A 26,354-nucleotide genomic window follows, 5' to 3' on the forward strand; every position below is an offset into this window, starting at 1 on the left:
CCTGTTGCATTTTTTGAATGTTGAAATAGGTTCATCTTCATCATCTGTGGATGAAGCTTGTAAATTGAAAGTGCTCAACCCACTAAATTACCTAGGTCTCTTTGTATGCTAAAAGGGGTTCTACCTTTTCACTGTGTTCATGTCTTGCGGGGGACTTTTGCAATATTTTATGCACAGGCATCCCCAAAATATCCCTCAAAGATTTTAAGGGTTCAAGACTAGGCTGCCCACTTGCTGGTTGGTTTGAAATAAGTCCCCCCTGTCACACCTGCCCTGAAATCCATTTCCTTGCTCCCAGCAAAAGAAAAATGACGTCCAAAACCCTTTGCATAATACATAAGGCACTCACTAGCTGATCACCTTGCAATACTATTCCAACTTTGCAGAGCAATCCTGCCAACTGCCATTCACCATATACTCTTACATGCAAATATTCTGAGGCTATTTCTGGGTGGTGAACAATGATGTATAAACCCCTAATAATAATATTAATTTATATACATTAAGTAATTTTAGCAAAGTGGGGGAATCCACCATTACTGCATAGTCATGCATGTTTTCCTACCATTTTCTGGATCCTCTTTGTTGCTGGTATTAGAACTCTAGCTCCTGGGCATTGCTATTCAGTGCCACATTGCATGTGCTCTGGACCTAAAAGTAGTAAGGCTATAATTAGTTTTGCACAGTTGATTATTTAGCTTTTATATAAGGCCATGGTAGATTACACCAGTGGCATGGAAGTTAAATGTTAAATGTGACCTGCAGTGTTTATATACACAACCCACATTTATGGCAAAAAAGTATAAGACTTCCAAGAGCACCACTGTGCTCTGGCTAGGCTGCACTTTAAAAGCACTGCTTTAACATATGGCAAGGAAATGGACCTTAGGCATGTAGGAAACCCTATTTAAGTACATTTGACCGGTGGAGTGTACTTACTAAGGCCACAAAGCAGGGTGCTTGATATATAAAAAAAAGTGTTACACTAAATATTTGAAATAGGTGCCGTTGTAGTGACTGGAGGCCTATGAGCCTTCCTAACTGTGTAGGTTAGACTAGAGTTTCCATAGGCTAACGCACTGTGATCAAAATATTTATTTCACATCTCTAAGAAAATGCTAGAAAAAGTAATTCAAAGTTATTTTCTGCTTAGTTTTCCACATGTGAATTAATAGTGAAATCAGATTTTTGATAATGTGATAACTGTAGAATTCTCGCATACAGAACAAATATGCATTAAATGCAAAAAAACGGGACATTTCAGCAAGATGTGTAGATCTTCCCAAAAAAGTAATTTGATATCATTTGAAGACAGTGAAAACCTTGAACAAGTTTCAGAAATCAATAGTTTGTTATGTATTGGAGATACCAAGTGTAAAAGTTTTCCCAGTGACAACATTTCTATAAATGGTAAAGAAATGTCTATGCTAATTGACTCATGCGCATGGTACACTATTATAGGTAGGAATGTTTTTAACAAATACTGGAGTGCTACGAAATTACTACCACCTGATGTTCAACCGGGTGGTTATTCTGGTCACAAAATTGACCTTGATGGGTTCATGTGGACTGATCATAAGTTCAAGGACAGGACAACCAGCGGGAAGGTTTATGTTAAAACCAAAGGAGTATCCATCCTTGGTTGGCCTCATCAACACGAAATGGGCATTAAGCTTGATCCTAATGCATCTCCTCCCGTATATATTGTACCCTCTGAGAATGATGGATTCACAAGTGAAATAAAAAATAAGTTTCCTTCCATCTTCACTGATAACTTAGGGGAATTTGTCAGTTTCCAACACAAAATCATTCTCAAGGAAGGTGCAGTTCCGGTCCGACACAGAGTTAGAAATGTACCATTGGCATATCGGGATAAATTAAAAGTGATTCTTTCTGACTTAGTATCAAAAAAAATAATTGAACCGACTGAATCATCCCCCTGGGTTTCTCGAGTGGTTTTATCGCTTAAGAGTAATGGCGAACTTCGTTTATGTGTTGATCTTCTCAGTTTGAATAAGGAAATTTGGATTGACAGGCACCCTTTACCCCATATTCATGAATTAATTTCCACACTCTCTGGCGCTTGTGTATTTTCCACGATAGATCTTGCTAGTGCATATCACCAGGTGGTCTTGCATGAGGAGTCAAAATTTGTAACTACCTTTATCACACCTGAAGGTATGTTTCAGTATCACCGCATGCCATTTGGCTTAGCCAGTGCAGTGTCTGTTTTCCAAAGACTTATGAAAGAAGTTCTGGAGGGGTGTAATGGTGCCATCGCCTTCCAGGATGACATTTTAATCTTTGGAAAAGACTATGAAGACCATGATAAGAATTTGGAAAAAGTGTTACAATGTGTTCAGGAAAAAGGCTTGACCTTAAAATTCTCAAAATGTAAATTTAGACAGAGCAGAGTGGAATATATGGGCCATGAAATTTCTGCTCAAGGCATAAAGCCCAAATGTAATCATATTCAAAGTATTACCAATGCCCCTGCTCCATCCACAAAGGAACAACTAGTGTCATTTTTAGGCCTCACAGAATTTTACAGTAAATTTGTACAAGACTATTCCTCAAAAGTTCACTCTTTGAGGTTATTACTAAAAAAAAAAAAAAAATTGTATGGAACAAAGAACAACAATGTGCCTTTGAATTACTTAAGAAAGAAATTGTTAATGCTCCTTTCTTAAGACCATTTGAAATTGGTAAAGACTGTATCGTATCTGTTGATGCCAGTAATGTTGGGTTAGGCTCTGTATTGATGCAAAAGAATATGAATGAAGAATATGTGGTTTCATATGCATCAAGAACTCTTCGGGGGCGGAATATAATTATTCTACTATTGAAAAGGAATTATTAGCGTGTACCTGGGCTGTACAACATTTTAGGCAGTTGTTGTGGGGTACCAAGTTTCGTTTACGAACTGATCACAGGTCATTAATAAATATGCTAGCAGCTGGTGGTGGTAGAACTTTAACCGCTCGTTTAACACGTTTGCCTGCAAAATTACAGGAATTCCAGTGTGTAGTTGAATATGTTCCTGGTCGTCTAAACGTACATGCTGATTGTATGTCTCGTTTACCTTGTTCTGACACACTTGATATAGCTAGTATTGGAATGGATTTTGATGTAGCATTTTCCATTGAAGATGTTAATTGGGAAAATTCTAAAGCTTTGACCAATGTCATTTCGGAAGATGGCTGGAAAGCTGCTATGTGTCAAGATGATGACTGATTTGATGTGGTGAGATTCATGCAACTGGGTTGGCCTGAAGAACGCAAGTTATCCGGTGATCTGTCATCTTTTTGTAAAATAAAAGATGAACTTATGTTTGATCATGGTTTTGTAACCAGCGGTGATAAGATTGTTCCTCCATCAAAGTTAAGAGAGAAAATTATTTTGCTGGCTCATGAAGGGCACATGGGCATGTCCAGCACTAAAAGGCGTATACGACAATTCTATTGGTGGCCGTAAGTTGATGGTATGGTTGACAAGTAGGTTAGATTGTGTCCTCCATGTGCTAAGAGTGAAAAATCTGTTAAACCTATGACAGAGATGCCGACCACGGATCCCTAAACTCTCACCTCTGGACCGAACTAACCATCAGAGATAACTCACCTGCAAGGACCTATTTAATGGAATCACTGAAGATCTTAGGATTAGCAGACCTATGGGAGTCGGCAACTGACCAAGGCACCTTCAAAAAAGTGGTGTCGAAAGTCACCAAGATGGTCTCATTACTTGAGGATAAAGCCACCCTAGCCAAGAGAGCGCACGGATGGGTCGTGCTGAAAGGTTACAGCGCTCTAAAACCACAAGAGTACCTAACGACGGGCCTCACACAGAAGACAAAAAATAAGTTCCTTAACATGCGCATGGGCAATATTCCTATAGCTCCGCACCTGGCACCATGGTCAAGAGAAAACCCTGCAAACCAATGCCGCCTCTGTCTTTCTGGGAAAGAGGATCTTATCCACATTATCTGCATCTGCACAAATCTCTGGAACATAAGGCGCTCTGTTTCGAGCTCTATGGAACCAGAAGGGCATAAAGAGCTGCAGGCAGGCCGTTATGCTCTGTTTTAATCCTGAAGAAACTCAGCTAAATTGCAGAACAACAAAATACTTTGATATAGTGGCCATAAGACTAAATGAAAAATCCAGAGGGTTTACTCAAGCATCAAACCAATAACAAAGTAAACACCCCTGGCTTCCACTGTTCTCAAAATTTGGAAGCAACAAGACCACGCAAACCCCACTGACTCTTATGCAACCCAAGCTGAGACTTTAACACTCTTAAATACTTGAGCCACTGCTCTTTATTTGTTTTAAAGTAGTAACTGACTTTTAACATTTGTACGTTTTAAAATTGTGAGTTTTTATTAACTATACAATAAACAAACCTTAAACCTTAAACCTATGGCAGTGGATGTTTCCCCCATTGAGTTTGTTACAAGTCTGTGGAAGAAATTTGGTATTGATATTATTGGTCCGCTTAACTTGTCCACCAAAAAGGATGTGTTTGCACTGGTGTTAATCGATTACTTTTCTAAATGGCCTGAGTTGAAAGTGGTTGACAAGATTGGGTCAACGCAGGTTATTGAATTTTTAGATTACATTTTTTGTAGAGAGGGCATTCCTGCAGAAATTGTGCCGGACAATGGTCCCCAATTTGTCAGCAAAGAGTTTGAGTTGTTTCTTAACAGGTGTGGGATAATACACAAAAGAGTATCCAACTATAACCCTCAGGCCAATGGTCAAATAGAACGCTTTAACAGAGTTATTAAAGAGTCTATTCAGCTAGCAGTTAGAAGTGGTTTGGAGTGGAGAAAGGCTTTACGTGCTACTCTGTTGTCTTACCGTACTTCTCCAAAATTTGTTACGGGTTTGTCTCCATTTGAGATATTACGAGGTAGAAAACCTGGCTCAAAACTTTTACCTTGGTGGATGAAAATTAAGATTCCTGGTGATTCATCTTATGATTTTTCCAAGGTTAGACATAAGGTCGTGAGGTATCAACAAAAGATGAGGTAATCTGTTACGAATTCCTACTCATGGTTCGAAAATCAAAGTAGGTGATTTGTACGCATCAAGTTTGGTGGTTTTCATGGTAACAAGTGGGCAAAATGGCCTGATCCATGCAAAGTATTAGAAGTTTTCAGCAAGGCTGTAAGAGTAGAGAATGGGAAAATTTGGAATTTTAGACGTATTTCTTTATGTAGAACAAAAAATTCAGAAGTATTTTCTAAATTTCGTTCATCCAATACTAGCGATAATCATGAAAGCTATCCTGCTATGTTAGACACCTTTAAAGATGACTTTCCAACTTATGATGCTGTGGTGTCTGGATCTGTAAGTACAAGCAATGTTCAGGAAGATATTCCTTGTCTGCCTGTTGACAATGATAAGATTGTAAGTAAGGTTTTTGTAGAACCTAGTAATGCTACTACTTTAAAGAAAAGTTCTCGTGTCAAACACACATCTGTTAAATTACGGGATTACGTTCAGTAGGTTTTTTTTTGTATTGTTGTTGTGTTTTTATTTATTTTTTATTTATTTTTTAGGGGGGAAGGTGTGTAGTATTCTCACATACAGAACATTCCTTTAGAATTGTTATGCTTTCTATGTTCTGTAACATTCTGTATGTGGGAGTTGAACAGTAGAAGAGATGCTTGAACAGCAGGAGAGATGTTTAACTTGACTGTGGTTGTTTAAGCTGTTTGTTGGAATAAACTACTTCTTCACATCAAGTCTGACCATTGGATTACTTCAATAACTTAAGAGACAACTAACTTTATTTAAAACGTATTTTGGGATGTTTGAGACAGAACTGACTTTAAACCATTTCTGCCACTCATCACACTTCCAGATGATAATTCACACTCCCGGCGCAGAGTTAACGACTCTGCCTAACAGAGGACAATGGCCTGGTCTCTGGGCCTGGAGCACACGAGTGTAGTCAATAACTGGCAATGTATCAGGGATTATCCACTGGGTAAGGCTGAGGGAGAAAGGGGATTAGTCACCTGCAAGGAATAAAGGCCTTCTGGCAGAACAAAGGACTGCCTTAACACTTCTTCATTTGACCTGCTGATCTTAAATCAGGCTGATAGAAACTGCTCCCTTGTAATCACAGACACCTTCTAGACCCATTTGTTCTAACCCCAGAAGGAAGTTAAACCATTCTGACCCTGACAGATGGAATGAGACTTCGTCTAAATTGGGCAGTGGCTATGTTCCTGCCAGGGGGAAGAATAATTCAACCATCTTGAAGTCAGGGCTTCTGGCGGTTATTTCAGTGAAAGCAAATAGCAAGTGCTGCAAAATGAGGTGGACATAAAGCAACAAAGTAGACAGGATTGGGCAGGGAAAACTCAATCACTGGCTACTGCACAGAAAAAGGCTGGCACCCCACCAATCAGCAGAATATTCCTAGACCTGGGTATACTCATAAAGGCAAAAGCACAGCAATAAGAAAAAAGCTCCTCACTCCTGCTGGAAGAAGAGAACTTAAGGGCTCCTGACTGCTTCTCCCTACCATGTGCTGGAATTGCTCTGCAAGGGGCAGGTAGTTGGCCTCCTGTTCGCCTGTTCCAGTGACACAAATAGTAGAAGGAGTCCCGATCCCAAGAAGGCCCAACTGACCACAGAGGACTGGATACTGTAGGAGTCTTGACTGGGGAGGAAACTGCGATAGAGCGGCGATAATGGGCTTGATAATAGGCCCTTGTGAATTCCCATAGAAGCCCAGGTTAACACCAGCACCTGGGCTTCTGTGGGAATTCACAAGGGCCTATTATCAAGCCCATTATCACCGCTCTAGCGGCACTTTCCTGCCGATAAAAGCGGCGCTAATGTATCGCCCTGTTTTGATAATATGGAACTTTGTCTTCCATTTCAGAGACCAGAACTTAAGGTAAAAACTTTGGCTCTGATTTAGAGTATAGTCGATGGGTAATCTGTAACAAACATTGACGGATATCCTGGTTGCCTTATTGCAAGTGCAGTATGTCCTAATTCACTAGCAATAAGACAGTTGTGATATCCATTATGTTTGAGACAGAGTACCATTCACCAAACTCTAAATCAGGCTCTTTGACTGGGGTGACCTGCTTAGTGTAATAAGACAGTTTCACTCCAGCCAGCCTAAAATCAGGCCTCGGCCCTGACCGACTGCAAACTTATGTTTTTTAAGGTTGCTTTACTTTTTCTAGGCACTTTTCGCCTTACCGGATATTCATATCTCTTTGTATTTTAATGAGTTCAGTGCCTTTTTGGTTACAAAATATTCACTCTCTTTTCTAAATATGCTTTGGAATGTTATTGTATTGTTTTCTTTACTGTACTGTACATTTTTGGTGCAGCTTGAATTTATTACGCATTTCTCTGGTGTATTGCATGCTGCTTGTGCCATACCTAGTAGGGACTGAACATAGTTTATCTAAGATATGTGTTGAGACCTAACCAGGATGTGTTTATTAAAATGGTATGGGCTCCCTAGCCAAATTAATAACCCACCTTCTGACAGAAACTTTTTTTTCTGACTGTATCATGTAATTTCGAGTTGCTTTTTTAAGTGCTTCAGTGTGACCATGACCCTAATATGGCAGCCCCTGTGGCATCTCACTTTTTAAATTGGGACAGTTTGACTTCAAGATGAACAGAGTCTCACAAGATCAGGAACAAATGGCGCAATCTTGCAAGACTTTAGGTACTCAACTGAACCCCAGCAGGGGTGTCCTCAAAAGCATGGTGAAACAAAGTGCCCGATCCACAGAACTAACTTAAGACAAAATCCTAAACTTACTGCCATTTAGGTATTCACAAAAGGCACTTACTCATTTTGGTATTCACAGAAGGCACTTACTCATTTCAATATTCACAGAAGTTAGGACTCCTAAACTGAGAAAAAACCTAACTTTAAGACTTTCGGTATTCACAGAAGGCATTTAGGAGTCCTAAAGTTAGGACTCCTAACTTTACTACTCCTAAACTGACAAAAAATCCTAACTTTAAGACTTTCTTTATTCAAAGAAGGCATTTAGGAGTCCTAAAGTTAGGACTCCTAACTTCTGTGTATACCGAAATGAGTAAGTGCCTTCTGTGAATACCAAAATGAGTAAGTGCCTTCTGTGAATACCAAAATGGTAGTAAGTTTAGGATTTTGTCTTAAGTTAGTTCTGTGAATCGGGCCCAAAGTCTCTACCATTGTTCAGCACTTTGATTGTGCTACCACCAAAACAGTCTCCTGCCTGGCTGCCTTTACCTAGTGGCTCCTTTTCATACTGCTGTGAGGCTACTACTAATCTTCAGCTCAAACAGTGGCAGAAAGAATAGGAGCCACTGCTGCCGTTCATTGTGATCAGTGACTCCTTCAAATCATGTTGCTGGACAGCTGCCAACAAACATTGACAAAACCAGTGATGTAGCTTAGAATTCAGATTTCAAGCAAGACCTATGGCATTTGTTAATGCTTGTTCACTTTGTTTTCCATACATTTGTAGGTCTACTCATATTTGTGGGAATACTTTTTGTTAGCACACTGTTCAGATATTAAATATTGTGGGCCTTACAATGATGCTATTGTTCTGAAGGTTTCCATTTGGTAGATCTTCTAGGTGATCAGTTTGCAGTGAGTATGGTATTCTCTGCTTGATGCCATGCAGCTTTTAAGAAACTATGCAATAATTTTGTCAACATTAGATTATATGATTTCCTCATGCTTGGCTTCGCTGCCAGAATTTCATAGGGCTTGAAGCACTGGCTTTGTGTTCTCTGTGAGCCGGACACCTTATCGAAAATGCCACATGCCTTAATATGTGAAAGTAACTTTTTGTACACATATTACACACATGACAAACCTGCAACCGGGCTATTATCAGACTGGACATAGATACATACATAACATACATATATATTTAAACCTCAGGCCATACGGTAGACTATGAACTTGGTCTTGAGAATCCTTTCTGTCTGTCTCTAAGCCATTAACACCTTGGCTGCTAGGTGTTTTCCCCTCCTATGCTGACTTTTCGTCATGTCCATCATTTCATGACGAGCTCAGCTCGTCATCAGCACAGCTCAACCGTGCATCATGACGAGCTGAGCTCGTCATGAGCATCGAAAGGGTTAATGATGAGTTATTGACTGTTGGGTTAGGTGTGTACCCTGTACACTGAAATCTATCTTAGTTTTAATGGAAAAGCAACACCAAGAGCTTTGGCTCACTACCTGTGTGCATTATGTCATCACCCTTGTACAAGATTATGCTACCAAATGGAATGTAACAACATTTGTTTTGTAATGCTTCTTCTACTTCTCTGTGCAGAAAAATGCTCCTATGTTCCAGCGCATGGAGGCTTCCTCTCTACCACAGGAGATCATATCCAATGCCAAAGCCTTGCCGTACCACCAGCAGGACACACTCTCCGGCCTGTGAGTAAAAGATGGAAGGGCTTCACAAGAGCCAACATCATGGTATCTGGATGGAATGAGGATGCTACCCGGTTGCTTTACTGGATCCAAATTACATGCTGCTCTCATCTTGATAGTCTCTCCTTATCTATATTGCTCTCTGACTTTATATTGTCATACAATCAGAAGTACTTCTGTAACTAATATATATTCTACAAAGTCAAACTGCAGCATTTACTGTTTTGCAGATGAGTCAATTAACTATATACTAAGTCTTAACTGTAATCCTCATTTACGTTTAGGTGAGCTGGTTCTTCTCTATTTCTCTCTCACCTATAACATTGTCAGACCAAGCAGTTGATGCATGAACAAATCATACTAGGCATCCAGGACTCTGCCCTAAGCTGTATCACAGCCTTCTTTACATCCGCTTCCTTTCTTCTAACCCCCCCCCCCCTTCACCTGCACATCACACTGCATCTCATGTTTTCTCATTTACATGAAAATGTGTTATCCCATTGGCAAACTCGATTCTATCATTTGGGATCCTCCTGATTTAGTAGCTGCCTCCTTAGAACCAATACACTAGTGGAGCAATCCAGACAAGACCAAGATCATGACCTGTAGCAATCTCTCTGGTACAACCAGAGCATCCCGTGGCCTCCTGCACTAGGCCTACCACTCCTGACCAATGAGAGTGTAAATCCCAAGACTGCACATGGACACAGGCCTTTCACCAATACCCCAATCTGTTTCAAAGTGGATTTCAAAAGCACCTTTACCTAGCCAGCTTTACTCCAAATGGTTATTGCATTAATAGCTATCATCATCTTGAGCCTCGGCTATGCCAGTGCACTACATTGCTGTCTTCTGTCTACTTCTAGCTTTATTTTCCACCTGTGAAAATTATAATTATCAGAATATTACTTCCACAGCACATCAACAACCACATTCGTCCTTCTCTTTGTGCCATACAGTGCTTCTGAGATCGGACATTGAAACAATGTTCATTTCCAACAGATTTTCATACAGACGTGGAGCGGAATACTTCAAGTACACATATTTCTGCAAATTGAGCAATAGATATCTGCTTCATATAATCTCTCCTTGCTGTAAAACATGTACAGACTGAAAATCCTTCTCAGTGTCCTTTACTCTCTTTTGGATTAAACTCCTAAAACATTTGCTCCATTTCAGACCACCTGGCCTTTAGGAAAGCATTAAAAACCTGTCTCTTTTGCGGCAAGTCATGTTGGCATCTGGAAGCTGCATCTGAAAGAGAATACTACAACCAGGCTTGCAACCACTCCAATAATGATCCCCTTAACCTTCGATCTACTATGACATGCCCACACTATTCAGCTCTGACCTACCCCTAGCTTTTTATTTTACTTGCCACCATGCCAAGCACCGATTTATCAAATGCACTCTGTGTTGACAGAATTCAATGACACGCAAGCTATTCTGCAAACCTTAAGCTTATCTGCATGCACTGCCAAGCCCCAGCAAAGGATACCCATCTACCAATCTAGTGACCTGCTCCGACAGCCTACGGCGGTGAGAGGCCATATGAATCATGAATGGTGCACTTTACAATAAATCACCTGAAATTACCTAATACATACAAATTATTGGTAGTTCTTAGTAGACACATTTTCAAACAGTGCTATACTGAATGCTTTCTTCCTTGAGGGGTAACACCTACACAATTTGAAAATGCTTACATCGTGCCACCACCTCCTTGCTTGATCCGAACAGTCTGGATAAATAAAGATAATTCACTCTGTGATCATATGGCAACTTCTGCAACTAAATTGAGACCGACATGCTCCAGGCTTAGACACAGGTGTGTTTGATCTTGACCCCTCCCACCAAAACTTTTATTGTTGTATGTGGGATAATCTAAAAACTCAATTGGACAAAAATGGAGGTACAGCACAGATCTTTATGGATGTCTCAGCTGCCTTTGATGCAGTTCATCACCACTCTCTCCTCATGTTATGCTATGACATTGGCATTTGGGACAAAGTTATGAGGTGGATCTCCTTCCCCTCAAGCCAAATAGAGATTATCCTGATCCCACTTTGCACCTCAGGACTTATCCTAATCAAATTCAGTATAGCACAGAGCTCAATAATTGCTCAGTTCTGATTAATATCTAACGCAGGTTTCCGACTTATCCCATAACATCTTTTGGCTTAATCTGTTATTACTATTAAAACGACACTCATATCCTTCTGAAATCGTACTTCCATTCAGATCATGAACACACTCCATTTACATTGTGCCTTTCTGCTAACCATGGCTGGCTTACCAGAAACCATCTGATTTTCCAACATTTGATCTTTTATATCGCAGGGAATACTCAGTGTTCAATATCAATACACCAGCAGTTCCATATAGTCAAATAACCTTACAAATATTTATAGACTATGTGTAGGTGACTCTCCTCATTATGTGATACGAACTCTGACCAATGAGCTGGAGAGACATAGTAGCTTCAACTCGACACGGAGGCTGAGCTGCTCAGATTTTCTACTGCAGTCAGGTTGACAGTAGGTATTCTTCTGAGCTCTGCTCTTCCCTACTACTACGGTTTTTCCTCAGAAGTTCATGTTGTAGCATACTCCTTGGCATTTCTCTGCTCCCCATTTTCAGAAGATAAACAGTTACTTTTCTTTTTGTACTTGGTTGGGTGAGCCCTTGGTCCTCTCCTCATGGCTGACATTCACTAGGGCTTTGTTCAATCCTTCTTCCTCTTGTGGAGCCAGAAAATCTACTTGGATGATACTTACGCTTTGAGTATCATCCTGATGCCTTCACCATTCTGGACATGTGACAGATGACTGTGACATTTGTGAGAACTTCAATAACAAGATCCAGACAGAGAGGCGAGATGCGTCCTGAAGGAGAAGTCTACTAGGTGGAGATTCAGTGAAGAATGCTTGTCTCGCTTAAGCAAAGAAACACAGGCTTGAGTTTGTCAAAACCTCCTTCCCAGAGACTCTTTCAACTGCTACCTTCAAACCATCTGTGTCTGGTTCCAAGCTTAGACTTCTGGTGCTGGTACCCAGCTCTCAGGTAAAGTCAAGTCAAGTTAGACTTTGGGCCATTTGTCAACATTAACTGAACCTAAGATGATCAAAAAGGATTTTCTTTCATTCACGACCCCATCAACGACACCTACATTGACAACCACTAGCAAGTCTTCATCTGCAAAGAAGTCCTCTAGGACCCCTGAGTTCCAATGCATGGCTTACACCAAGAACTTCTTCATCAACAGTCACTATGAAAACACCACTGCCAATGCTCACCTCGTTGACGGGCAGTTTTCAAAAGGTACCTGAGAATAATTTGGCCTTAACTATATCTCTAATGCAGATCAATACACTTATACAAATCATGCCGGAGTTGCCCCTGAATATCCTTTGTGGTCAGGAACTTAAACACCTGTGTGATGGGGGGGGGGGGGGATATATCTATCCAAAATTAGGATGAATCACAGGATAGTGACAACCAAAATGACCATGTTCACCAGACTGTTGGATAGTACCAAAACTAAGTGACTCAACACTGCAGATTGTTTACATGGTATTAATAAAAGGAAATAATAGAGGGACTCCCAGAAGTTCAGCCTGTGAATTTCAACTGTTAAAGAATCTTTTCTCTTTCACTATAATTCTAGATGTGTCTTTTAAGGTCATTCCCACACATGATCGCATTGAGAGGAAGGTCTAACAGGGGCAGACTCCTGTGGTTAAACATTCATCAAGGCTGAACGCCCGCCTGCTTCACCTATTTTCATCATTTAGCATGAACATAAAATAGAGTTCATACCCAACCCACTCTAACAACACAAAGAAAAGAGTAACATATAGATCTGAAGGCCTTAGAGGCAGAGATTTTTAAATATCTGTAGAAAATAGCCAGTCCTAACCAATGTCACAATGCAATCAGGGATTTTATCCAAGGTTTTTTCTTGTAGTCATGATTCTAGACCTAAGGGCACTCAACAAGTTAATCAAGAAGCAATCTTTCAGAATGATCCCCTCAATGTCCTCCAGTCCATTAACAGGGATTTTTTTAACCAGGATTTCCAGTTCATAGCGTTGCTATCTGTCCTTTGTTTAGCACCAAGAGTTTCCATGAAATGTGTATGTCTAGCGACAGTGCACATTGAAGAGTAAGGAATAAGAGTTTTGCCTTACTTGGATAACTGTCTCATCAAAGGACCAGCCCCCAGTTGCATGAATCAAGTTCGGAAGAAATCAAGCTTGCCTCATGTCAAAAGACCTTGTTCCTGCTTCTCACATCAGTCTGGCTACCCCCAAGGCCTACCATTCACAAGAAAGAAGTGACAAACTAAAATCCTGATTCAGATCATCAGCAAACACCAACACATGTCTTGGTGCACAAGTACAAGTACAAAGCCATACTGGGAATTATGTCTGCTTGCATTCCTGTAGTCCCACAATGTCATCTGAAAAACGGTCCACTTCAAGACTAACTGAATCATCAGTGGAAGCTGTCCAAATGTCATTGGGGTAACTTCGTTTTGATAACTGCCAAAGCCAAATGGGCTTCAGTCTGCTGGATGAGCCTGCACATGCCCCTTCCTAATACCGATTCATTCTGTAGTCGCAAACACAAATCACGATTCGGTTACATGTTACTGAATCACAATATGTGTTTGTTATAAACTAAAAAAAAATGTTTGCAGTCGCAAATGGCCCAATTCTGTGAATCAGAACTTTTGCAAACATAAAAAGGCTTTATACACCTGAGCCTTAGAGTCTAGCTCTCTCACCATTCTCACCATTCCACCTAATTTCCTATATCCTCTACTTCAGCGAGAGCAACCTGTACAAAATACAAATACAAAGGTTTCTGCATGTAGGTAGTGGGACAAAACCTAGATCCCATAAGATACTCTGCCCTACCTTCTACAACTGGATAATTATGGAATGAAATGTGCATCAATTCATGTCCATTTACCTGCTGTTTAGAGGTAAATTCTTTCTCTGTTCCCTATCAAAGTAGCATGAGAGGCTTTTTTCAGACTTTTCCTCCATTGGCAAAACAACCATAAACCTGTTAACTTAAGATAGTGCTAATGACTTGCATGAGAAGCATTTCATTAATTGATTATTAATTGAGATGTTGTAAAGGAAACTGCTACTGTACAGGCAATAAGGTCTGCCTAGAAAACTGGATAAATGCAAGCCCTTAGCTGATATTACAGAACCCCAGAGCTTCCCCAACGGTAAACTTATGCTTCATGTTGAACATGCCCTCCTCCTTTCGTCTGAACCAAAACATCCATCTACAAAAAAATTCCCATGGCCTAACACACTGGTTGAAAAGCCCCATTTATTCTTTTGCTATTCTTTGGGTATAAACCATTATCTAAAGTTCTACTTTGAGAGAACAAAGTGATTCATGAAATCAGATAAGTGGTTTGTTTCCTTTAGCAATGTCAACACATGTTCTGTTTTTCCACACATGGTATACCTCATGGGAGCTCAGCATCTGCAACAGGAACTCTGGCAGATATCCCAAGAATAATGTTTGAGTTGCAGAGGTATGAGGGCACATCTTCAACCTTCACAAGAGTGCTCACTGCTAACACATGCAAAGCTGAAACATGGGTATATACACACACTTTCTCAAGGCATTAGTGCTTTGTCATTCAGAGGGCATCAGAGAAGGCAGTGGGGTAAGCAATAGCGCACAGACTGTTTCACTGGGGTGAGTTTATTGCCACCTTATGTTGAAATGGTAATTCATTTCCAGTTATTCCAGCAAATAAATCAATAAACTGTGCAATGTTGGAGAAGAAATGTTATTTACTAGTAAATAAAGTTATCCAACTTTTATAACAGTTATAGATTCACAGGTGATTTGCACATGTCCCAGCCTGGTTTGTATTTTTGCTACACTAGTTGCAAAAAGAGTCTTGACTAAGGCCATCTTTATTACCCTTTATGTAGAACTAAACCATCCTTCCTACTTCAAAACCTGGTGCCTGACACTCCAAATAAAGCCCAAATAAACCCTCAATTCAAATCAAAGGACTAATGTACAATTTGCGAATGAAGTCCCATCCTTTTCACTTCGCTCTCCATCAGCAAAATCTTTCAAGCCACTATCTAAATAAGGAACATTTGTGACATCCTCACATTTGACAGAGAACTGAAGACCTGCCTTTATCTATTCATCTGAGCCACTTGATGCTTCCATTCTTCAAGCATTTCTATTCCTATATGTAGAAACAAGTGAAGTCACAGCTTGTCTTTTGTAACTCCATATCTGGCACAATAGTCCCTTAGACTAACTGCTATGGGTGACTATCAGTCAAAGGAATCAGCTGAGGTACGCCTAAATTCCATCTAAAACCTTTCAAAGAGGAAGCAAGCTGCTGTGAAATACTCAAATATGCATGACATACTCCTTCAAAGTTAACTGTGCTTCCTACTTCCTGCAGCACAAAAGAAACACATTTCTGATTCTCAAGCACATTACCTAACACCCATATAACCCATGGCTCAATCCTCAATCACACAGAGATCACCAAGTACCTGACCACTCCCCACAACTATTAAATGACATCTACACACCACCTTTCTACATTGCACCCAACATATGCAATGCTTATATGATACTTCAACACTTCTCAGGAATAGAACTGAAGCAACTCTCCAGTACTCCCATTCCTGCTCATGCTTAGGCTTCACCATCCATCCACCTTTTAATTGACACATGCATGCTCTTACATGCCTATGAGGCTGAGGTAACAGTAATTTGAAGACACACCACTGGCAGTGACATGATATGTAAGTGCAATGACCATGATATGGTGCCACAAAACTTACCACCTTTCATGAATAGTTAGATACCTGATTTATTTTTACCCATGCTGATGGAAAAATATGTCTTAATTATTCATACTACCATAGTAGTTTGTGTTACTGAATGGCAAAGAAGCACACACTGGACTCGATTCACAAAGGCAATCTGAGACAAAAGTCTAACTTTATGGCTTTTGGTATTCACAGAGGTAATTTACGAGTAATAGCTTTATGTGTGCAGTCGGGCCGGAATCTCCGGCTTGGGACGTACTCTCCACACCCAGGCCATACTCTTCGGCTAGGGCCGGATGAAGTGTAATCAATGGGCCAAAATTCAACTTTTACAAAAGGAACAAGAGGAACGTGTGATAAATGGTAGACGAGGTCAGGGAAAAGGGTGTGGCCGGACACTGCATCATATCCCAGAAAAGTTTGCTCCTTAGCATCAGGGTACATGCAATCCACAATTTGGTCAATGATGACTTTAGTGTCAACACTAAGGGGAGTGCCCTCAGCGTTGACTGTAGTGTTAACACTACAGTCAACACTGAGGGGAGCGCAAATTGTGAACTGCATGTACCACGGTACAAAGGAGCAGACTTTTCTGGGATATGATCTAGTGTCCGGCCATACCCTTTTCCCTGCCCAAACTGATTTTCATGACATCCTCTACCATTTACCACACGTTCCTAATGTTTTTTGTAAAAATTGCATTCTGGCCCATTGATTACACTTCATCTGGCTCGAACCGGAGAGTATGGCATGGGTGCGGAGAGTATGGCCCGGGTGCGGAGAGTATGGCCTCGGTGCGGAAGGTACGGTCCGGGTGCGGAGAGTACGGCCCAAGCCGGAGATTTCAGCCCCACTGAGGGCGTAAAGATATGACTCATAAATTACCTCTGTGAATACCAAAAGTTTTAAAGTTAGATTAATGTCTCAGATTGCATTTTTGAATCGGGCCCGCTATTTTTTATTTATGTTGTTACAGTGACATAAAATAACAGACAACCCTTTCCTGCCCATAAAGGAGGTCTAAACCTCTACCAAATGGGCCCTTTATAAAGCTTGTTTCTTTCTTCACTTTCTGTACTAGGTGCCTCATTAGCATAACTTTGAGGACATTTCTGCTTACTAGGTTAGCCATTGTAAACTGGCAAAGTGGTTGATACCATTAGTATATGACACTCTATGCTTGAAGATATAAAGAACTATGGAACTTAATTTTGAAAAATGACTCTCGCAATATCATTCTCTTGCCTGCTGTCTGTAATACTGAAGAGCATGGTCACTTTATGATAGAAACTCCAAACCACAGATCCCTCACCTTCGGAATATCCCTAGGCATCAGACTGGATCTTGGAATTTTCACAGCAGTGCACCCAGGGGCCTCTGGGTGCGACCGTGCATCTCTGTGTTGGCTTTTTTCCACCCCAGAAGTGACAGAGCAGAGCTGCAAATAAGCAACATCCCTGCACATTGATGTCAAATCCTTTTGTTCCATGCCGTCCAATGAAGATCTGGAGCTTTGCTCCCCTCTTTGTTGGTTATCGAGGATTTTCCTATTTTAATCAAGTGTGCACAGGAACATTGTCCCCACCTAAACTGCAGGGTAAAAGCCATTCTATGACTCTCAGAAACAGATGTCAGTAACGGAACTGGCCAAAGCATGCCTTTGGTGTCTGGGCTTGGGGCATGACTTCAAGCCTTGCGATGAGAGTGCCGTCATGCGCTAGAAGGTGATCTGAGACTGTGAAACGAAGCTGCATGTCACTGGATATCAAAAGAAATAATGGATCTCTTGAAAGTTCTGCTTCATCTCTAAGTCTAGAGCGTGGACTCTGGAGGTCAGTTCAGAGACAAGTCTTCTTTCAGTGGAAATCTTCAGGTAAGCCAAAGCCCGTTTCGGCCTTTCAGAGGATACTCAAGAGAGTTGGTGCACTGGCAGGGACATGGACAACCTACCCCGCGGCAATGACCCCAGTCCTTTCATGACCAGCGATCAAGCAGAAACTGCCCAGGTCTCCAAGGGCACCGATCTTCCCAGTCCTCTTCTGCTACTGCATCAGTTGTCAAGCCACTATATTTTGTTCCTAGCGCACATACCCATCAGGTGGGAGGCAGGATCCTTTTCTCTCAGAGATATTACACCGAACAAATGGGTCCTAATGATCGTTCAGCAAGGATATGCTCTTCCATTTCCTTCAAGCCCACCTCACTTCTTCTACATCAGAGCAGCTATCACACAAACACATTTCCATCTTGCTGCAATAGGTCAGAGGGATGGGTTCTTCATCAGTAGTCATAAGCTCTCAATAGCCCTGCCCACATGCGTGGATCCCGGAGCACTTTAACAAAATATATCTATATATATCCACCAAAAGAAAGTTATCCAATTTAGGAAAGCCGCACGCTGTAGGTTGATTCACGTTTTAATTGCAGGACCTGTAAATACAGGATGGTGAAATCAATGCCAAAGTTTTAAAGGCCTGACGCGTTTCATGCTGCCTCGCATTTCATCAGAGGCCAAATGTTCTTCTAGGCGTTGCAGAGAAGACACTCTTTATGAACTTACCTTGTAGGCAGATTTAAATGCTCATGCTGCTTCAGGTTCTGTGAGCTCTGGAATGGGGGAACTGGATGATGGCCTTGGACACATCTTTTTATGCACCTGTCCGTCAGTTCCCATTACCTGCTGTTCAAGGTAGGCCAAGAGCATTTTCAGTTGGCCGTGCTCCCCTTCCACTTCATCAGTGCACTTCTGGTTTTCACAAAAGTGATGGTTGCCGTCACTGCTGCCTTGAAAGGTTAGGGGCACCAATTTTCCCCTGCTTCAAGAACTGGGTCTTGATGGTGGGCTCACAACAATCAATCAGGGGCTACCTCTAGAGGATGGTGAACCTCCTGGCTCCTTTGGGTTTCTTGATTAATGTACTGAAGTTGCACCTCATTCCTTCACAGAGGCTTCCTTCCATAGATGCTGTCTTGGACCCGGTGCAGTTAAGGGCCTTCCCTCCATCACAATGAGTCCAGAATATTCGGACTACGATGGATCTTGTTGAGAGCGGTACTGAGGTTCCTTGGCCGGTTTTGACTCCTGCATTCTGCTTGTCAAGTACGCCAGGTGGCATATGCGGGCTCTGCACTGGAATCTAAGTCTCAGTGAGCACAACACCTAGGAAACCAGGTGGATTCCATCCAGGTTTCTGAGGACATGGCACAAGAACTGCAGTAATGGCTACTCTACTGTATTTGGAGCAGCCTCAGGCCCCTCTGCCTTCCCCATCCAGAACTATTAGTAGCGACAGATGTGTCACTGCTGCTGAGGGAGGTGCAATTCATAGGGCTTTGGTCTCCAGCAGAAACAAGGCTCGATATCAGTCTGTTGAAGCTGTGGGCCATTCGCCTAGTGCTGAAATCAAACCTGCCATCGAACAAAAGGTGGCTGCTGCAGGTTCTCATGGGCATCACCACCGCCATGTGGTACAGCAACAAATAGGGCAGAGTGGGGTCCTGGTTCCTATGCCAAGGAGGTCTGTGCCTCTGGAGCTAAAGCATCAGGGCATCTCCCTTTTCGGGACCAACCTCGTGGGATCCTTAAACATCAGGGCGAATGAGCTCAGCCAGCCATGCCTGGTGGATTACAAAGGGGGCGGGGTGCACACCGCGGGGTAACAGTGCGTCTTGCAACAGTGGAGAGAACTCTGGATGGATTTGCTTGCCACCTCTGTGAACACACAGCATCACAACTTTTGCTCATTGGAGTTCACAAGAAAGCTCTCCCTCAATGACTAATTTAGGCTAGAGCGGAGCATATAACTCCTGTGCACCTTTCTGCTTCTGTTTCTCCTAACCAGAGATCTGAAGATGAGGAACTACAAGGCCCAAGTTATCCTAATGGCTTTGGACTGGGCCAGAAGAGTGTGGTACCTGTAACTTCTAGACTTGAGCATCTGTCTTGTCAGGCTATGGCTTTGCAAGTATCTTCTGTTGCAGTAAAAGGCTTCTGCGCCTGAACGTGCACAATGTACACCTCCATTCATGGAGATTGGCAGCATGAGACTGCATTCCGTCTAATACCTGAGGTTGTTGATGTTATCCTGGCTGCCAAAAGTCTCTCTGTAAAGTCCATTTATGCCAGGTGCTGGTCCACATTTGTGGCCTGGTGTGGAGTTCGAAACACAGACCCCATTACAAGAAAAACGGTTAGATATGTTGTTGTTCGTTCTGCCTTTGGCTGTGCAAGATCTGTCACTGGGCACTGTTAAAGGTTATTTGTCTGCCCTTTTGGCCATCTTTGTGTTAGCTGTACCAACCGTCCTTTTTAAATCATCTGTTCTGGTGTGGTTAATAGAAAGTTTGACACACATGTGCCCTCTCAAACCATTTATGATGCCACAGTGGGACCTAACTTGGGCCGGATTTTCCTCATGTGCACCCTCTTTAAGCAATGCACAGCTGCTCATGGCGTCTTCTGACTTTCAAGGTTGTCTACCTTATTGTGATCACTTCAGCTCATTGTACAAGTGAGGTTCTATCTCTCTCAGTGCAACCTCCTTAAGCACCTTTTTCCCAGACAAACTGGAGCTGCAGATTAGGACAGCCTTCTTCACAAAAGTGTGACACCTTTTCATATTGGGAAATCCATCACCCTCACAATGTTCTTTAGTCCCCCTCACCCTTTAAAAGAGAGAATCATCAGCTCCATTGATTGCACCTACGACCATTAGGTGTACAATGAGCTTTTTGTGGGATTCTCTAGAGCAAAGAAGGGAAAGGTGGTACAGAAAAGGACTCTGTTAAGGTGTATAGTTCCATGAATTAAGAATTGCTACTCATTAACCAAACATCACCCTCTGAAAGGACAGAGAGCCCATTCTGCCAAGGCTACCATCACTGCGTTAGCATGCCGACTTCCTGTCCTTGACATTTGTTAGGATGCGAGATGGGCGTCAGTGCACACTTTACAAAGTACAACTGCCTTGACAGCCTGGGCCAGAGGATATGGCCTTTTACCCTTTCGGTTCTGCAGGTCTTTGTAGTTTGAGCCCACTCTACAGACCCTCCACCTTTTGGGTGGTACTGTTTTGGTTTTGTTATTGGTTCTAGAGGTGAGAATCTGTGGTCAGAAGTATCCATCAGAAGTGCAAGTTGCATACCTTTGGTAACTCTCTTTCTTCTGGTTGCACTGTCTAACCGCAGACTCCTTCCTTCCCTCCCAGCTCCCCGTTCTGTGGAGTGATATCTTTTTACCATCTCAAAAAGTCCCAAACTTGAGATCTGTTCACCGGTACCAACATTTTCTTTGTGCTCCTCATCTGTGTGAGCGGAAAGAGTCAAAAAGAAACTGACATTGGGGCACTGGGGTAGCACTTCTATGCGGCTCCGCTTTGTTAGTTCCAGGGCAGAACAAAGCCAATGCACAGCGGCATGGCACCACATAGTAGTGTGCGAGAGCGCTGCTGAGAACATTTCTTGATCCATTCTCGTGACTGGAGATATTCTAAAGGTGAGGAATCTGCAGTCAGATAGAGTATCCACTACAAAGAGCCTTTCTTAAGGTAAGTACCTTGTTCTTTAGTTCCATAACGTCCCTTCAATTTCTTTGCAGGAGTGGATTCCCCTCCCTGAGCCCTCTTACACCTCAGGAGTTGTTCCAGCCGGCGTGTTTGGATAGGCGGCCAGGACCCTTCACGGAAAAGCTATCTCTGGTAAAACTGCAATAGCATTATTTTGGCTCAAGCACACCTTTTCGTTCTCGCCCGAGTCCCAGCAACTACCCTTTGTCAACCCAACACAAATTCCTAGGTGTGACATTGCACCATTGAGCAACGTTCTATAACATAGAATTAGTGATACTCTCAAAGCTGGTTCTGAGCCAGTTGAATACCTCAGGTATTTAATGCACAAATATAGAGTACAATGATGCTAGTGCTGTTAAAGGTCATTAAGACTCTCACCTCAGGAAAAGGCCAATAGTCCTAGCAGCAAATTAATAGTAGACAATGATATTGATGTCTACAGATGTTTGGGTGAATGCTCAATTGATGGGTCAGGTCAAATTGTAACTGTAACTAGGACACTCAGTGCATGTTAATTTCAGACTTTCACCACAAAAGATGACTAACAAGTCCTTATTCTAGCACGATGTAAATTAGCATCTCCCTAAGCCTCTTTGGTGAAAAGGGTAGCCTCCATGTCAAACTAGTTCGAAAGGCACATATGAGAAGGTACATGCCAGCTTCTGACACATAGTGGGCTTACTGATCCTGGTGGTGGTTTTTCAAATAATTTTGACATTTAAACTCTAGATGGGGGGCACCTTGATGTGTAAGGGTACATGTATTATTCTGTTTGCAAACTATTGACCAGTTAGTTGTCTTTCATGGTTTAAGACAATGATGTGATAGCCCTACTGATTTAATACAAAATTTTATTTATTTAGATTTCCTAACCCCCTCTCTTTACAAGCGTATTATAGTTGCATTAAACTGCTTAACTGAATGCATTATTTCTGGACAAATTCCCAGTGCCCACATTGGGCACTCATCTATGTCTTAGGATCCCTAAATCTGGTGGAAGACAAATATCCATTGAAATTGTGTGCACTTCTGGTGCTCAAACCTTTAATAATATGAAGAACAAATGCATTTTAGTTGATGAAGTCTTGTAAATAGCATGCCTTCTTCACTAAGAGTGCACTCACGAGACCCCTTCAAGTCCATTTTGGGTTGGTGTTTGCTCATTGTATCTTTGACTTTGAATTCACATACAGTATGCATCCCAGTGTGCATGTGAAGTAGTGTCCCCAGGGAGTGTCCATCAGTGTTTCCCCCAAGACTTGTAATGTGTGTGTGATTTCTCTAAAATGAAATTATTGTGTACGTTAATGCTTTCGATTGAAAGTTGTAGAGTGAGCACATGTATATAGTGGTTTTGTATGTGACAACTGTGTGCATTAGTGACCATAAAGCTTGCTCATGTGAGTGTTCTTCTAAGATGCTTGAAGTCTCTGTAGTTTGTGAAGTGTTCAGGAAGTGTTCTTTTGCTACTTTATACATCGAATCTGTAGCACATACAAACAAGGCATTTTTGCTCGTTGAAATCTATTGTGTACATAATCAGTGCAGGAGCTCACAGTATGGCTATGCCTCTGCAGTTTGCAACTGTACTAGTGGGTATGCAAACTCAGTTTTGGATAGGGTGCATTCTATGTGCAGGTGTAACTGACCTCAAAGGGCTCCTGCTCACAGAGGAAATTCCTGGTGGATTAAAAGGCCTGTCCGGCCCTGTGAGTTGGGTAAGAGTAAAAGCAGTTATTTGTCTACTGCTCTACCTGGACACTGCCTATTAGGATAAAACCTAGACTGGAAGTTAGAAAGATTCTTAGGCACTAAAAGTTAGAGCAGGCCCTTGAGTTGGATATTTTCTGTACATTTTCTGGTGGATGTGGAGTAGTGACCACCAGTCTTTGCTGTGCAAAGTTAGATGTCCTGTAAGTCTAGTGAAATCTCTTCCATGTGCATGACGCAAATTATACTTTATTTTTGACACACAAAAGAGAGAAGCAAACTGCTCTTGACATGATTAATCAGCCATTTTGGTAGCTGTTGCTCAGAGAATCTTTATACAATTAGTGCACATTTTATCAATTCATTTTGAAAGGAGAAAAATCTAAAATCTCTGACTATCAAGTAGGATATTCATGAAGAATCATTTCTTGTCTGATTGGCAATAACATGACAGCTTTTCCTAAAGCTAATACTGATATCCTACTTAATGACCAGTGAGATACTTTGGGGAAAGCTGGGTGGCCCAATATGCATTATTCACCAATTACACTTTGCTACCCCAGCATTTATAAATAGTGGAGAATCAGGAGATTGACAGTTGATGTTAGGACAAACACAGGTGTCTGACTTGGATGTCCATTCAACCTGATTAAATCAAACTATAATGTGCACATGTAGGTGACGTTAAACTTGTAGAAAAAAACTTTTTTGCTGTAGCACAGTGATGGGAATATCCAACATTCTGATACCTGGTCAAATTGTCTAGAATGATCGCTGAAAAATAAGACTGATAAAAAAGAATTGACGTTCCTACATATTTTTTTGAAAAAAACCGGTCAGGACAAATCCAAATGATTATGTAGTCATGCCAAGCAGCCACAAGGGAACATTCAAGATGTAGCAATTGAACACTTGCTACATAGAAATACTGTGGGATTCCCCGCTCAGTAAATGCAAGATGGGCACCTCATTGTAGAACACAGAATACCCATTTTAAATCTCAGTGAATGAGTTGTATGTCTCAGTTATGTCATCCATGATATCACCTAACATATCATGAGAGATTTAATATACGCGGTCATAAGAAGAGCACAGCTAGGTCACAAAATATAGTTAGCTCAGTAAGCTATAACTGTCAGATGTCCGTGTTTTTTTGTTTTTTAAATTTTTGTTGCAAGACCTAACTATGACATTACTTAAACCTTTGTGCTTTCCAGTGAAAATAAATAATATTTATATGTACATGTGTGTGTATATATATATATATATCTATATCTATATATATCTATATCTATATCTATATATATATATATATATATATATATATATATATATATATATATATATATATATATATATATATATATCCAACAGAGTTTTGCCCAAAGCAATGAGAGCGCACACAATTTCAGAAATAACCATGCGGTTTATTTAAATGAGAAAACGAGCAGCAGCATTCATCTTGGCATTTCATTTCCGTCCGACGCGTTTCAAGGCTCCTGCCTCTTAATCATGGACCTTTTCATGGACTTGGCAGCTGACTCTGATTGTTTGATTTTAGGCATGCCTCCTTTTACACTCCCAGTGAGCCATATCTAGTGGCAAGATCTCACTTGCTGCCACCACTACGACCAGGAAGTGGTGGCAGCTGACTTGTGACTTGACCTGAACCCCGAGAAAGAAATCATGAGGGGGTACTCCTTAGGCTGGTGCTGGTGTCTCACAGGGACCCCGGTGGGGCCCAAAATTGTTTTTTTTATTTTTTTGTCCCATAAATCCACAGAGGATGTACGGGAACAATTTATACGCTTGTTTTCAATAGTTTCCCGGGTGGGCCAGTTCCCGCGGGAATACTACTATTTTATGATAGGGATGCGGAAATACAACCTTTCTCCCTGGGTAACTTTTGGCCCGCGGACCCCACCTCCTGTGGCCCAGCTGTCAAAGTCAAAGGGGGGCCACATTGCCTCCTTCCCAGGTCGATTTTGGGCCCGGTGATACCATCCATCAGGGCCTGGCTGCTTTTAAAAATATGAAGGGGTGCTACACGGTCTACCTTCTATGCTGATTTGAGCCCTGGGGGCCACATCCTATGGCCAGGTCTCCGCAAAAAAGGCAGAAGGAGTCCCCGTGGCACCCCTCACCAGACCCCATATCCAAATTGGCCCAATGAGGGGGGCTGTGTGCCAACTCCCCCTTTATAATATGGCCAGGCCCCGTAGATGCAGTCCCCTGGGCAAGCCATCGGACCGGGGGGGGGGGGGGGCTGTGTGCCCCTCCTATTTATAATATGACCGGGTCCTGGGAGATGGGGTCCTGGGTCTGCTCGGGGATGGAGGCTTGTGTGCCTCCCCTCCCCATAAATGCAAGCTTGGCCAGGGTGATAGGTCCCCGGGGCAAAAAAAGGCCCTGGAGAGGGGCCACACACAGCACCCCCCCTAAAAAAATGTGGCCGGCCCCAGGGAATGAGGTCCCACTGGCTGAATTAGACCTGGGGGGCTGCATGCCCATCTCTCAAGTTGGCTGCCTTTTAGGGGTTGGCAACAGGACGGCCATAGGCCAGGCCCTGCAGCCAGCCCCCCCATCACACCCTGACAAAGGGCGTGCACTGTGTGTGATTGACTGTATGTGGGAAGTTGACTGCAGGCCCTGCGGCCAACTGCCCACTAGGCACGGCCAAAGGACGTGCGCTGCGTGAGGTAGGCTGCATGTGAGGGTTTGCCGCAGGAATAATTTTTAAAAAACAAACGCGGTTTCCTTCACTTGCTTTCACTAGTTCTCCAGGTGGGCCAGATCCTGGTTAT

The 26,354-nt window shown here is 42.1% G+C and overlaps 1 protein-coding gene across 2 annotated transcripts in view; it reads left to right on the plus strand.

The window, feature by feature from the left end:
• Positions 1–26,354, plus strand: part of CACNA1E (calcium voltage-gated channel subunit alpha1 E) — a 1,936,751-nt gene that overhangs the window by 1,845,692 nt on the left and 64,705 nt on the right. For both annotated transcript variants that reach the window (XM_086955515.1, XM_086955507.1), the window contains exons 43-44: positions 9,328–9,434; positions 21,870–21,969. In XM_086955515.1, coding sequence (XP_086811641.1) covers positions 9,328–9,434; positions 21,870–21,969 — 207 coding nt within the window. The remainder of the gene's footprint in view (positions 1–9,327; positions 9,435–21,869; positions 21,970–26,354) is intronic.

Source organism: Lissotriton vulgaris, chromosome 1_1 (assembly GCF_964263255.1).
Source record: "Lissotriton vulgaris chromosome 1_1, aLisVul1.2, whole genome shotgun sequence".
NCBI lineage: Eukaryota > Metazoa > Chordata > Amphibia > Caudata > Salamandridae > Lissotriton > Lissotriton vulgaris.